Consider the following 15,000-nt stretch of genomic DNA (forward strand, 5'->3'; position numbering starts at 1 on the left):
CCACTCTCCACCTGGCCCCCAACCCCCCAACCCCCTACGAGTGGGACGACCAATGACAACAGGCTGTAAGCATCAGTCAGCTGATACAAAAACAGTTACGTCCTTGGGCAGATTTAATTTTGCGACCATAAGCCAAAAGAGTTACTCTTGAACCATTCCCAGTTTTTAGCTCTGATTAACGTTAACTAAAGAGACGTCTGTTTAAAAGGCCTTTGAGTTGCAAAAGATAATTAATTAGCTCTAAGTTATGACTTCTAGGAAGGGAAGAAGATTTAGATATGATCTGGGATCTATGATCGCTACACCAACGGCTGTGGAACCACATTAGTGGCAGGAGGAAGCGGTGACTATGAATACAACGGAAAATTCATATACAATATAATCTGGAAATGTATGACTCCGATTAATAATCCCACTTAATCGAAAAGGATTTAGAATGAAATAATAGTGTTGTATTCTTCCATTATGAAAAACTATTACTACTTGATCTTCCCTAGAGAAACCAAATAACTAACCGAATTTCTTAAGATGGAAAATAATAAAAGAAGAAAACAAACGCGCCAAATATAAGTCTACCTTTCGCCTAGAACAATGATCAAAGTCTCGTGAGCAGCATTAAGAGGAAAATTGCTGGTGTTCCAATGAATTAAGTCAATCAAACCTGTTGCCTGACGAAAAACAATCAATAATTGAATGATAATCCATGTACATCTTACACTATCGATCAATACCTAAGGGACTCATATCTTTTTAGGTTAAGCGACTACCCTCAGCACATTAATATATCAGCATTTGTCTGAGTCCACAAAACCACATCCCAACTTCCATTTCATTCCTCATGTTGTCCATCTCCAAACCAAATAACATTTTGTGCATCCTCTAAGTCCTTTTATGTTACAAGTGACAACGGAGCCTCTTGCCACCCGCCCCCCATTCCCCTAGCCCACGCCCGCTGAAATAATGGTTACCATCTGCATATATTATTTTACAACTTCCTTGGCTGACGAAAGGTAAGACCTTCGGATGTTAGGTTGGTATCACCCTACATCGCCCATTTATCAAAGCCAAATAATCCAATTAGTATTCACCAGCCCGGCGTGTCAAGGATCACTTAACAAGAATCTGTTCGTTTGGAACCGGTCGCCAATCGTGACAACTCACAAGAAAAACGGACGTTCCTAATATACGTTAATGAACGGAACAAACGAGCGTTTAATTTATTTGAAGTCAGAGTAACTCTTATACCATTCATTTATTAGTAAAGGTCGATTATCAAATTGCGCGTTAGAGATTACATCAGAGAGGTAACTCATGACAGGCGGTTTTTTTTTAAGGAAGAACCCCAAAGCCTGTTGGTTAAAAAATACCGACAATAAAGATATATCTTAAGTTAATGTCATCACAAACATACAACATAACGTAGCGATAAGGGATTCAGACGAAGCTTTCTTCTAGGAAAACTCCAAAAGGTTGTCAGCAAGATAAAGAAATTCCTGGCAATTAAGACGTCGTTTTCCTGAGCAAAAAAAAAAAAAAAAAATCCTGTTGAGTTTTTTTCGCGAGTGAATCGGGTCGGGTGGGAGATCTTAATCTTAGGATTTACAACCGAGTTTCGAGTTTCCTTACGAAGGAGGGTTACGTAAGAAGACCTTTCCTAATTTCGTAACCCTAAGTAAAGCATAACGGTCCTTTAAATAGCTTACGCGAGGCTTGGGTAGGACAGGAAATGTATACGAACCATAAATGACTCAACTATGGTTATAAATGAGAATAAATTGTGGGACTATACTAACCTCTTATAAACCAACGATTATCAAGAAAACTGTTAAATGAAGTTATAAAGTTATTCTTAAAAGTGCAACCATGAGGAACAAATGGCATATGCCAGTTACCGAAGTTTTAAAAACCAACTTATCTAAATTCCCAACTTATGAAAAACGTTCATATTTAAAGCATAAGACGCCAATGACTTCCCGGCCTATTACCAATTGTAGTTTTGTTATCGTAAATACTTCGATTTTTCAGCGTATATATAATGATTACAAGTATGTCTTTATGTTTATACATATAGTCTGGTGAACCCTTTGTACATCATTTGTTATAAATATCACGGAATTAAGTCTAGTACTGCATTATTTTTCTATTATCATTGACTGCGTAACAGTTGAATTCATACTATGATAAACTTTATTACAGAATATTCTCTTTCCTAAATCTATACAGCATCAGAGAGCTATAAATCAGTAAACTAATAATAATAATAATAAAATAAAATAATAATAATAATAATAATAATAATAATAATAATAATAATAATAATAATAAAACCAGCTTTATTTCTTAAAGTTCTCTCACTTTCTCTTGGCTAATGTTACGGGTATACTAACTCGGTGACGTAAGGTCCCTTCGTTAATTACCCTAATGACATCAAAGGGTGATATTATCTAGATGGCATACTCATAAACTTGAACTACATCTTCGACATTCGTCTCATTCCTTACAAGTGAATATTTCACTTGTAATGTGCTCTCTTTAACTAGAGTTACCTCCAAAAACAATCTTAACCTGCTTATACCGTCTCATTTAACCTTCTCTCTATTATTATGGTTGCCTTCTCATCGTAACCTTCTCTTCATTATTATGGTTGCCTTCTCATTGCAACCTTCTCTCTATCATTATGGTTGCCTTCTCATTGCAACCTTCTCTCTATCATTATGGTTGCCTTCTCATTGCAACTTTCTCTCAATTATAATGGTTGCCTTTTCATTGCAACCTTCTCTCTATTATTATGGTTCTTTCTCATTGCAACCTCCTCTTCATTATTATGGTTGCCTTCTCGTTGCAACCTTCTCTCTATTATTCTGGTTGCCTTCTCAATGAAACATCTCCATTATTCTGGTTGCCTTTTCATTGTAACCTCCATTATTGTTTTTTTATGGCAACCCTCTCTCCATTATTCTGGTTGCCTTTTCATTGCACTTTCTCTCCATTATTATGCTTGTTTTTTCATTGCAACCTTCTCTCCACTGTTCTGGTTGCCTTTTCACTGCAATCTTCTCTCATTTACTACGATTTCTATAACAGGAGACCTTTCAGTGTTTATTGCAGAGCTTAGTACAAAACATTTCCTCGTCATGTATAACTTGCGATTGTCCGAAAACTTTAAACTACCTTCACATTTAAACACCTATAACTAAAGTTAGCACTAAAAGGTTCAGCAGTCTATTTTAAAACGAAGTTCTCCACTCTCCGATTTCACGCTATTTGTCAGTGTCAAGAGAAAACGATCTTTGTCGAACTCGCGCCGTTTGAGCGATGATCAATGGGAGGAAAAAGCTCAAGTGTTTGTTTAGGCTCACCAAATGGGAGAGTGAAGGATGATGCAATAATAAAATGAGTAGTAGAAAGAAAGTTTTCATTTTGTATGATCTTTAAGCAGCAATATCCAACCGGCCCTCCAATAATGGACTCTAGGAAGACACAATACGTGAAGTGATAAGTTCGAGGAAATTCTAAATGAAGTACTGAACAACTCAAGTGGCCAAAGTAACTTTGGAGGTAATGACTGTAAAATACACTCAGAGAAAAGTTATAACCTTTTGTTACATACAAAGGCAAGTAAGTAAATACAGAAACAAGAAAAAGTTATCGAAATCATATGCAAATATCAGTGCGTAGTATTTACGTAACAACTTAACAGTCTTTACACTGAAACGTAAATTGACGTTTGCACAACAGTTTCATTCTCATTCATTTGACGTTTGCACAACAGTTTCATTCTCATTCATTCGTTTGGTTTTATGTAGAACCCTCCATAGGGATGATTCCCTCTCTGGCCGCCCCTTGTACGTTTTCTAAATAAGTTGCTTCTTATTATTTTTTAATAATTGTCTTTTAGTGTTTTCTCATCAGTACGTTAGCTCCTGCAGAATAGGATAGTCTTTGGTTTTTTTTTTTAAATTTGCTTTCTTCTATGATCTTCACTTCAGGCGGTATTTTGTTGTATAGTCTTGGTGCGCAATGTTCAAATGCTCTCGACCTGACTTAAAATTTGTTCTAGGTTCAAATAGCCTATAGGCTTCACTTGCATGTCTGGTCACAATATTCATCAGGTCTAAAGAAACTTGAGCAGTTCCTTAGATATGGTAGTGATGTACACTGTAATAAATTTATAACAAAAATAACAAAAGTCAAGAGGAGACTGTGAAATGTACTGAAATAAACTGGAATCAACGTGCGAGATTTTCAGGTGACAGTGATGCTCACTGACATAAGCTGATATAAATTGGAGAGATTTCGAGAAACAGATGTGCATTAAAGTAAACTGAGATAAATTGGTAAGGTTCAAGGAGACTCAAAGAGACATCAGTAAGGGGATAATCGCCAGGACAGAAGCAAAGCTTTCTTTTATTTGAAGATTCCCTAGACTACCCATCCTGTTTAAAAGTATCCCTTTGTAGTGTGTTTTTTTCTTCTTCTTCCTCTTTTCTTCTTCTAAGGCCATTGTTTTAGCAGTAAGGTTTAAACTGCATTTCGAGAAGGACAAGGCAACATATTAATGTCAGCATCGTAAGAAGGACAGAGCCACCTGGTGACCTGAATCAATACATTTCAGCATAAATACAGGATACTATTAAGGCTAAATCTTTGTCAGTGAAGTTGTAAAATACAGAGTTTAGGCCAAAGGTCAAGCACTGGGACCTATAAGATCATTCAGCGCTGAAACGGAAATTCACAGTAAAAAAAGTTGGAAAGTAAGGTGGGAGAAAGAGAATATGAATGGGGGTACAGTAAAAAATGAAAAGGGTTACAGCTAACGGCAGAAGGGACACTGCAAAGAACGGCAAGAGGTGCACTGACGGCACTACCCCCCAAAAAAGAGGTGCATTTTCATGGTGTTTCCTATTCAAATCGTAAGCATCGTAACCCGATAATTAATAAATTAAACTTCCCCAGAAATAAACTTATATTAAAAAAAAATTAAGTATGAATTAAATTCTATATTTGTGGAAAAATATAAAAAAAAAAAAAACACTCCCCACTATTTCAAGTGGCCGGAACAACGAACAATCTAGTTTTGGCCAATGAATACTACGATTGTTTACACAATTACATGGCAATTATCCATTTTTCCTACCATAACCAATATAAAGAAAACGTTTGAAGATGACTTGATGACCCAAATACGACCATAACCATCGCGACACTGACAAACAGAAGGCTTCAGTGTATGACAAATGTCAAACATCCCGTAAAACTGAGTCAAGTTTAATACACAGAAGTGAACGAATACAAGTCACACACATATATAGAATCACATAAAAGATTTAATTATTTTGTCTTTGAAGGTAATACTTTTTTTGGTGCAACAATCAGGATACCTAGGGATGAAAATAAGACTTAAATTTCACTTAAGTGAATTCCTCGAATGTTATAAATGAAATAAAATCCCTTGAAGTTGGAACTTATGAATGTTCACTTATAAGAAAAATTTATTCATAAATGTATGAAAACCTTCTAACCATACATTCTTCATAACAAGTATTTTCCGATTCTTTAAGTAGAGCCCAACACTAAGAACATTACTTGACAAAAGAAAATAGCAATATTCTCTCTCTCTCTCTCTCTCTCTCTCTCTCTCTCTCTCTCTCTCTCTCTCTCTCTCTCTCTCTCGGTCTCTCTCTCTCTCTCTCTCTCTCTCTTAAAATTAAAATGTGGGTCAAACGTAACTAAGCCAACAAATGAAAACCATCAAAGGGAGGGGGCCTGACTGAAAGAATAAAAAAAGAAAGAAATGAAAAAAAAGAAATAAACTTGATCCATTCAACCAACCTCTGTAACAAACAAGTCTGCCTCATTTCCAACCTTCCCCGGTGGGGATAACACAGACCCCCCCCCCCTCCCTCTATCCCCCCCAAAACTGCCTGGTGCTCTAAGAGTGGAAGAGACCCAACAAGTATTTATAACACAAGGTATTTCAGAGGTGGGCTCATCCCCAACACTCAGCATCGACAACAGCAGTAGCAACGATGAATCTCCAACACCACTTTCATCGCCAACAATACACTGAGCGTATTCTATAATTACTTGTTTTCAATATCCGGTTGCATAATGTCGTAATAAAAAATAATTTGTTCCAAATCAGAGGAATAAAAGTAAATTTTGAAACAACAATTCACAAGCCAATACTTATCATAAAAATACATACATACATACATAATATATATATAATATATATATATATATATATATATATATCTATATTATACAGAGAGAGAGAGAGAGAGAGAGAGAGAGAGAGAGAGAGAGAGAGAGAGAGACCTAGGAAAATATAGTACCGTACACAATCTTACTCTGAGGGTTCCACTCATCGATGACGCACGGCCATTATATTCTCATTCATTCATAATTTTCGACTCATGACTAGTTTCAGTCATATACTCTCTCTCTCTCTCTCTCTCTCTCTCTCTCTCTCTCTCTCTCTCTCTCTCTCTCGTGCAATGTATTCCCCGGGAGAGGCATTATTCAAAGCATTATTAAACATCACACGGAGTAACTGAACTTTTCCAAAGAGACAAATATTGCAATGTTGAAGGTCACTTTGATATTTACCACGTCTAGGCAACAAAGCCAATCCGAGCTTACTTGATTAATTTAAGCAGAGGGAAACAAGTTGCGAGACCGAATTCTTCAGACTAAAGCCAAAGGACTCCCAGAAAACCTAACAAAACTCTCTCAGAATCTCCAAAGTTCTCCTGAATTAAGTTTTGACTCTAATACTTCCTCAGTTAGTTAACCGGTCAATCTTCTAATCCTCGATGGAAGGGCAAACACCTACTGTATACCACGAAAGGCCTACTGCAGACGAAATTAAGGGATCTCTGCAGCGTTCCTTTGGCTCCTTATTTACCATCCATTCTCTATAGTCCTTCACACTAAGCAGTTCAGCTTTAAAATCTTACCTCTCACTCGTAAACAAATCCTTCGGGGAGACCAATGACTCTACTCCTTCAGGTACTCCGTGACCTGTCGTAATCACGAGTCCAGCGCGTTCGTTTTTATTGTTAGACCCCTTAACATGTATCCCTGCTATAGTGGTTATAAGTCTGCCATCGCCTCATATAGCGTCACAATATTAACTGATTTTACCTTTACTGGGCGATGTGCATTCCTATTTATCCTATAGTTTACATCCGCAAAAAATAAATAAATAAATAATAAACTCGTGTATTCACAAAATGAAAAACAATATCACGAATATTTCTAATATAAGTGAATTCAGTTAAATAAACAAGTATTCACCATACTTTTCACATTTCTAGCTTATATTTCTTAAATCTAACGTGAGAAAAATTATCGAAATGAGAAAATGTAACATCGAATTATTTATAAAAACTTACTGGAGGAGAGAGAGAGAGAGAGAGAGAGAGAGAGAGAGAGAGAGAGAGAGAGAGAGAGAGAGTGTTACCTACTACAGAAATAGAAATGTTATGAATACGAATTAGCAGCCAACACAGTACTATACAGGGCTATTGCGGAAGTTTTGCTACGTACTCTGACATTCCAGTCAGTGAGAACATCTATACGATATGTTAATACATTCTTTATCCAATAGCCGTTAGTAATCACGGAACAAGTGAAGAAAAGAAACACTTGTGTACAGGTTGTTGAACTATTCTCTCTCTCTCTCTCTCTCTCTCTCTCTCTCTCTCTCTCTCTCTCTCTCTCTCTGAATGTTGAGAGGAGTCCAGAGCTTCACACCAGTCCCTTGATTTCCTTTAACCCATTACAACACTAACGGGACGCCTTTGGTAGCGTACGCATGTTGGCATAAGGCCGGCTTAATCTAACTCAACCAACCATAGGACTAATAACTTCATACGAACAATTACAAATCAATTGTCTCTGTTAACGAACAAACACAGAGGTGGTGAATCGAGTCTATCGACAGATTTAGCTAAATAAGACTTGCCATCATAATAAACTCTCCCGAGAGAACAACAACAACAACAACAACAACAGCAAAACAAAACAAAAAGGGAGCTGTAAATAAGGTTAATTCTCTCGGGCTTTATCGGAATCCACGTCTGATCTCTATAAATGGGTTTACATCACTGGGACAAGACAGCCAGGTTTCGCAAAGTGGATGGAGCGCCTGTCTGTCTGTCTGCCTGCCTACCTAGGCTAGAACCAGGACTACAGGAACCTCCCCCATAACTCGGCGAGGAGCAGAGATGCTTAGGTTTAGAGCAGTGGTTCCTAACGTACTAGGGCGTACGCCACTCCAGGGGGGTATTCTGATTTTTAGGGAGGCCAATTCGAGAATGTTTAAACCAAGTTAATGGTCTTTTAGGCTTCTTCTTCGTTAATGTGCACGAATTATAAATCACCACAGGGAGCACTTGGATTTTAGAGGTGATTAAGTGGGGAATGACCAACTACTCTATTTTCTTCACTCATCGTTCAATGCTGTGTAGGACTTAACGTTAAGCGTAACACCCTAGGGTCGGCACTTGTCACCTCGACCCTCTCATATTCTGGCACCAACACTGACGCCAATATACCATGAACAACGAATTCACAACATCCCGGAGATAAATAACATCCAAAGGGAATTATACATCATAAATGTTCCTACCCTGATATGAATTCAAACTTATTAGGGGCAACTGACAACATATCAGTTAACCCACCACGACACACGGTTAGGTGGTTAAATCAACTATCACCCAAGTACCAACCCAAAAAAGCATTATGTCATCTTCATCAGGGTAGATACACCCATATTGGGTGTAAGAAATGGTGAAGGTACAATGAATTCCGTATTTGCAAGTTACTTATGGCTTAATATTCGAAAGTATACAAGCATCATAGATGAAATTAGTGTGCGCCATTTTACATAATCATATATATACATACATACATACATACATACATACATACATACATACATACATACATACATACCTATTATGATATATATATATATATATATATAATTATATATATAATAATATATATGTGTGTGTGTGTGTGTGTGTGTGTGTGTGTGTGTGTGTGTGTGTTTTATTTCTACTTCACTTTTCCACGAATATTATTTCATTGTCTTTAGTTTATGTCCTTTTCGGCATATTTTGTAAGTTTGCACATTTTGCAAGAAAACAAACATCCAACCCAATCTGATCGACGTATTTCAAACAAATCACTTCGGGAAAATAAGGCCAATCAGATGAATAAAAGACACTCACGTGGATAATGATAACGTTGTTAAACATCGGTGCAAACAGGCAATTAAAATGAGATCAAATTCTACTCACGTTCCAATTAGAATCTAGTTATATTTACACCATATCAATTATTCAATTTTATTTCTTCGTCCTCAGCAACGATGACAGTACGAGTATAAAGAACTGACATTCCAATAATGATTTTTTTTAAAGCTTAAGTACATCAAAATAAATGCAGCTGTCATCCCTCTTATTACAAACAAATTTTATTACGTTTAGGTCTGTGAACTTTAAGTGATGAAAGAAATAAGAGGATAAATTTAGAAACACAGCACATTTTACACCATGAAAGAATTAATACGAATAATTTAAAAACACTGAACAAAGTTGCTGCAAAAAGATAAATGGCTCAATGCCATGCTGAGAATGTTAATCATATTAGAGACAAAAAGAAACTTCACATACTGCCGAGGAGAGCAAAACTATCAAGTAAAATACAGCAATATAGCACCGTCTTAGTGAGAAACATAAAACCAATGGAGAAGGGTCGGATGCTGAAAGAATTTAAGCTGTGTAAATCTTTTTTTTTTTTTATCAAAATTAATTGTATTTTCTATCATCCTGAACATACCATGTATGAAAGGGTGACAAATATGCTATATCTTATAAGTAAATAAATAGCCATGTAAAAATACACGCACAAAGGCAAAAATGCGTGAGTGGAAGGGCCATATCTTTTGGACAATTTAATGAACTTACGTAGCTTTGACGGAGGCAAAACTAAACTAAATAATCGAGTTTTCAGTCCGAAGGTGGCCTCAGCCACAGCCCGTAAAACTCTTAGCCACTGCCCAAGAAACTCAGCCACGGTCCGGTGGTGGCCTATGTTGTTGGTACCTATAGCGCTGCCAGGAGTACGATTAAGGCTAACTTTAACCTTGAATAAGATCAAAACTACCAAGGCTAGAGGGATGCAATTTGGTATTTTTGGTGATTGGAGTGTGGATGATCAACGTACAAATTTGCAGCCCTCTAGCCTCGGGAGTTCGTAAGATCTGAGGACGGACGGACGGACAAAGCCGGCGCAATAGTTTTCTTTTACAGAACACTAAAAGGAGGGAGAGAAGAGCAGAGTAGGGAAACGATCTGACCTGACCCCGAAAGACGAGTGCGTTAAAAATATTCATATATATACATATGTAAATAGGTACGCATGTTTGCATGTATATGTGTATGTATATGGCACAAATATGCCTTGGGATGCGACAAGAACAGGCAGAGAAACAGAGTGATATAGCGAAGAACAGCAAGAGTGATTACATGAGATAATGGCTGCTGTAAAACCAGGCTTTTTTTTTTTTTTTTTAGTAACAACGCCAGCCAACCCCCAACTTTTTTTTAATGGCATTTGACCGTAATGACAGCAGCATCAAACGAGCGGCCAGAGGCATGTACTCTGCGACCTAGATATGACATGATTTATATTTATTTAATAGTTCTAACATTAACTTTAAACTTTCCAACCGTTGTTCAACTAATAGGAAATCCTGTCGGTCTGACAATTTCCCGTTACAAAACTTCCATCAAGATTCTGACTGACTGATTCGAAGATATATTAAATTGTGTCACAACATAACATTAAAGTTCACTGACAGAGACGAACAAGTTTTAATGTTGAGTTGAAATCGAAATATCTTTTTGATATTCATTTTTACAACCAAAGCCATATTCGTGAGTTGTCAGTGCTTAACTAACACCCATAAGCCTTGAAGAACTCCAATACATGCGCATGAATACGATATAATAGAAATTACACACACACACATATATATATATATATGATATATAATATATATATATATATATATATATATATATATATATTATTAGGACGCACACCTATCCCTCATTCGCTAACGACAACAACAACCAGCTTTGGTTGTAAGTCGTTGGGATTAGCATATACAATTCCACTCCATTCCTATCGTTAAGATTAAGAAAAACTATAACAAGGGACCCAACTCTTCATAGGGCTCTAGCTGAAAACTCTAAAAATGAGAACCAGTAGAGGATGGGATAATACACATAATGAATGAAAAGACAAGAAATCTTTGGGATGACGACATTATAAAAACGGCGAAACTGTCCATCATACTGACGGGAAAGGGTTCGTTAGAACCTGGGTTCAGATTTATCGTCAAAGGCTACAAAACCTTTCGCATTCTCTTCCTAACAAAAGGATAAAGAAACTAATAACAAAAGGTCTTACAGCAATCCTTCTTCCCACTGGGCAAGCTGCTCAATACGCATCGGGTAAATGTTAATATTAAGATACCGTAAATGGATATGGGACTTTGCGTTGCTACTTCATAATGAACTGATTTTCAATCCATATAAAAAATTAAAGCATACTTTTAGTGTTTTCGCCGTGGGCATATGCAGCTTTTATATATATCTTGTAAAAGTTATGTGAATGAAGATATGCAAGCGCATGGAAATACTCGTGTAGATATCTATTCATCAACGCTGTCAACTTTTCCAGAGTTTTTAAACAAGCAAACTTGACGGAGCCAACAGCCAATATCTGCAAGTACTGTCTAGTTTCACTGTTGAGTAACAGACGCGGTCTGGTTTTCAGATTTCCCAGAATTCGCGATCTTTTGGCAGCTCTTTCTGGGAAGGAAACCTCCGCTGCAAAAGACTGAAGTAAAAACACTCGCAAGATGGGCTTAATAGCTGGCTCACTTGCATACATGCTAGTGTCTTTTAACTCTTTTAAGAAAAGACAATACAAAATACTTCGCACTGAATACACTCTGAATGTGTATCTCCAAAGTAAATCAAGTGCAAGTTAAAGAGAGCCTATTATTTTCAAAACCTTTACTAAAATAGAATACGTGAAAATACTTTACACTGGACACACTACAAAGAATTTTAAGGAAATTAAATGCACGTTAAGGAGTAAAACGGTAGCCATATCATCCTAGTGTCTTATTAAACTTTTAATATAATAAAAAAGAAAACTATTTACTTTGCCGTAAATTTACGATAAGATACGTATTCTACAATTTATCAAGAGCGTGTCAATGATGAAAGCAAACCTCAGCAATGAAAGGAGCAATAAACACGAATATAAAACTAATAAAAGGTTTCACCAGCTATCTTCTATGACGAGAATGGGGACGAAACTCTCAAATAAAAACCATGAGGCTAAAAAGAAATTCATCTTCAATAGAAAAGACTCAAGATCAAAAAGCAGCACCAGGAAACTTGGCAAACAGGTAAATAAACATGAAGGGTCCGGAGGGAGAAGGGGCCGTCAACTGGTTCCTCTGCGGCAAGAGGTATGAAAGGGAATGAGAAAAGCGAGATATCTGAGGCCATGTGGAATGCTCAGAATTTGTGGAATGAAGGGGAGAATGAGTAGTAAGTCGCATATGATCCTTAAATAGTAAGGATAGGAGGGAATGTTTTTTTCTTATCTTCGGTAGTGCTTATGTGTACAAGACAATTTCCCATTACTTAAAAGGAGAACTACTTCTTTGACTGTAATCTTAGAACAGTTTGTGGTCGTTAATACGTCTTGTAATTTTCTGATCCGGCTGTTGTTAATGCATTGACAGACATACATTCTTAAAATCATAATCATCTCATTACGTTTGGTGTGTGTCTCTTACCTGGGAAACTTTCTGCTCGCATTACATTGAGCCTACTGTGCTTATGTATATATTGGCGTTAAACCGAATGTTTAAACTGCTACAGCGTAAATGCGTTCTTACTTCAAGTTTCCGCATAGGCCCACGCCCAACCTTTTGTCATTACATAACGAAAAGAAAATTTAATATCTCATTTACCTTTTCCAAGAATTTCTGCATCGGTCACATGGTCTTCAACTTCCGACCCAGAGGTGGCGGTGTAGTAAACAGACCCAGCCACAGAACCGCCTTCGTCAGCAGAATAGTAGATAGAGCCAGTGGCGGAAGTGTGGTCAGATCCATAGTCAAAAACTTTTCTCTTGGAACCAATGCTTGCCTCGTCGGCCGAGTAGTAAACAGAGGACAAAGACTCCCGGTCTTCCAAATGTACTTTCCGCTTTTCACCCCTCGTCGACCCTTCTTCAGCTGAATGATAGATGGAGGAGGTCAGCGAGATCTTATCTGTCAGAGACGCTCTGTCAATCAGGGACGCTTTGTCGACAGACGTCTTCTCCAGTTGTTCTTTGGAAGCCCGTATGGTCTCATCATACCGAGAGGCAATGGCAGCAGCAATCTCCAACTCACCAGCTAGCTGTTCTCGGTTTTCCAGGAAGTTCGTTGCAACAACATTAGCCAGGTCCAAGGATCCAGCCTTGTGCATTGGTTCAATGGCCTCGCCCGTGGGGACGCCTAGTGGGTACCGTTCCAGGGAGCTGGAACGCAGGTTAAGGGTATCTTTGACGCTCGGTGCCCTTGATGGCGGTCTAGATCCAGGCCTGGAACCTGCTCTCGAGCTGGGCTTAGATTTTTCTGACCCACTGTCTTCGTACCCCGAGTACCAGCAGTCATGTTGGTAGTATCCAGGTCCCGCTGATGCTGGAAGATAGATAGACGACCTCTTTGATCCTGGTTCGGAAGCAGAATGATACCATGATTCCGGAGCAGATCCTACGCTCTTTTCAGACCACACCGAACTTCCTCCTACACTCTGCGCATCTTCAGTGTCTTTCTTAACAGTGGCAGGTGTCGCCGCCGCACTACTGCTACCTCCGGTGCCTTTTCTCTTTTCGTCCTTGAGACGCCTCTGCTCGATCTTTCTCAAACGTTTCTTGTGTTCCTTGTCCTCCTTCAGGAGCCTCTTCTCCTCCTTGAGCCTCTGCTTTTCTTCGGGCGAGAGCTCGTGGCCCTGCTTGTTGCCCATGATCAGTAGTTACCACAGCACCATCACACGATATATCCCCCACTCCACTGCCTCGCGCTCACGGCCCGGCTTCTGTTCAAGTTGCTCCTGGCGCCACTTGGGGAGGAACAAGACTGGCACTCGCAGCCAACAAGCTCAGGTGCCCAACGTGGGCTGCCCTACTATACCCCTGGGGGAAGACCTGGGGACAGGGGATAGTGATTAGAGGGAAACTCCAAAGAGTAGGAGGGGAATTAAGGGGGTACCTTCAGAAGAGGGAGGAGTAAGGACTGGGGGCATGGCACGTCAAACATTTGTGCCACCGTCCTGTGCCAAGGGAGATGTTCTCCTGCGACGAGTGGTGGTGGCAACATTCACAAGTGTTTTGGTAGGCTGGACGTTGGGGCAAGGCATTTCATTGTCCCTTTTCATCTCATCCCTTTGCGCATTTCATCATCAACTTCCACAGTGTAAATAAACATGAATGATGTCCTGGTACTGCTACTTGTCTAACAGAAGTACGCTAGAGAGAGAGAGAGAGAGAGAGAGAGAGAGAGAGAGCTGTCGGCCTCTCTTCGGGAAGACTGACTCAGAGGAAATATTTCACAAGAATCCTAAATTCGTTTCTTCTCCGACCAGGAGCGTTGTTTCACACATACCTAGCCACATACACATCAACAAACAACGAGATGTTTGGTATACAGACAAATCTTCGAAGTACACATCAAACATAACACTCACAATCAATAAAACCGGAGTGTGTAGAATACTTTTAATCCAACTTCGCTACTTAGAACAGCATAAGAACATCAGATGTTTATGTCACTAGAGAACTGTCAAATCGAACATTAAATATATTGAGAGATTATTTTTACCAACCACCACTTTGACTTCAGTC

General features: G+C 38.5%; 1 protein-coding gene across 3 annotated transcripts in view; it reads right to left on the reverse strand.

Annotated features, from left to right (window-relative positions):
* The window catches only part of LOC135215381 (titin-like), a 212,409-nt gene that overhangs the window by 184,173 nt on the left and 13,236 nt on the right, over positions 1-15,000 (reverse strand). For 2 of the 3 annotated variants that reach the window (XM_064249973.1, XM_064249963.1), the window contains exon 1: positions 13,082-14,242. The exons of the other annotated variant lie outside the window; for it this stretch is intronic. In XM_064249973.1, the coding sequence (XP_064106043.1) occupies positions 13,082-14,123 (1,042 nt within the window). In that variant the 5' untranslated portion in view covers positions 14,124-14,242. Of the gene's footprint in view, positions 1-13,081; positions 14,243-15,000 lie in introns of those variants that run through there. 3 annotated transcript variants of the gene reach the window in all.

The sequence above is a fragment of the Macrobrachium nipponense genome, chromosome 19, assembly GCF_015104395.2.
Source record: "Macrobrachium nipponense isolate FS-2020 chromosome 19, ASM1510439v2, whole genome shotgun sequence".
Classification (NCBI taxonomy): domain Eukaryota; kingdom Metazoa; phylum Arthropoda; class Malacostraca; order Decapoda; family Palaemonidae; genus Macrobrachium; species Macrobrachium nipponense.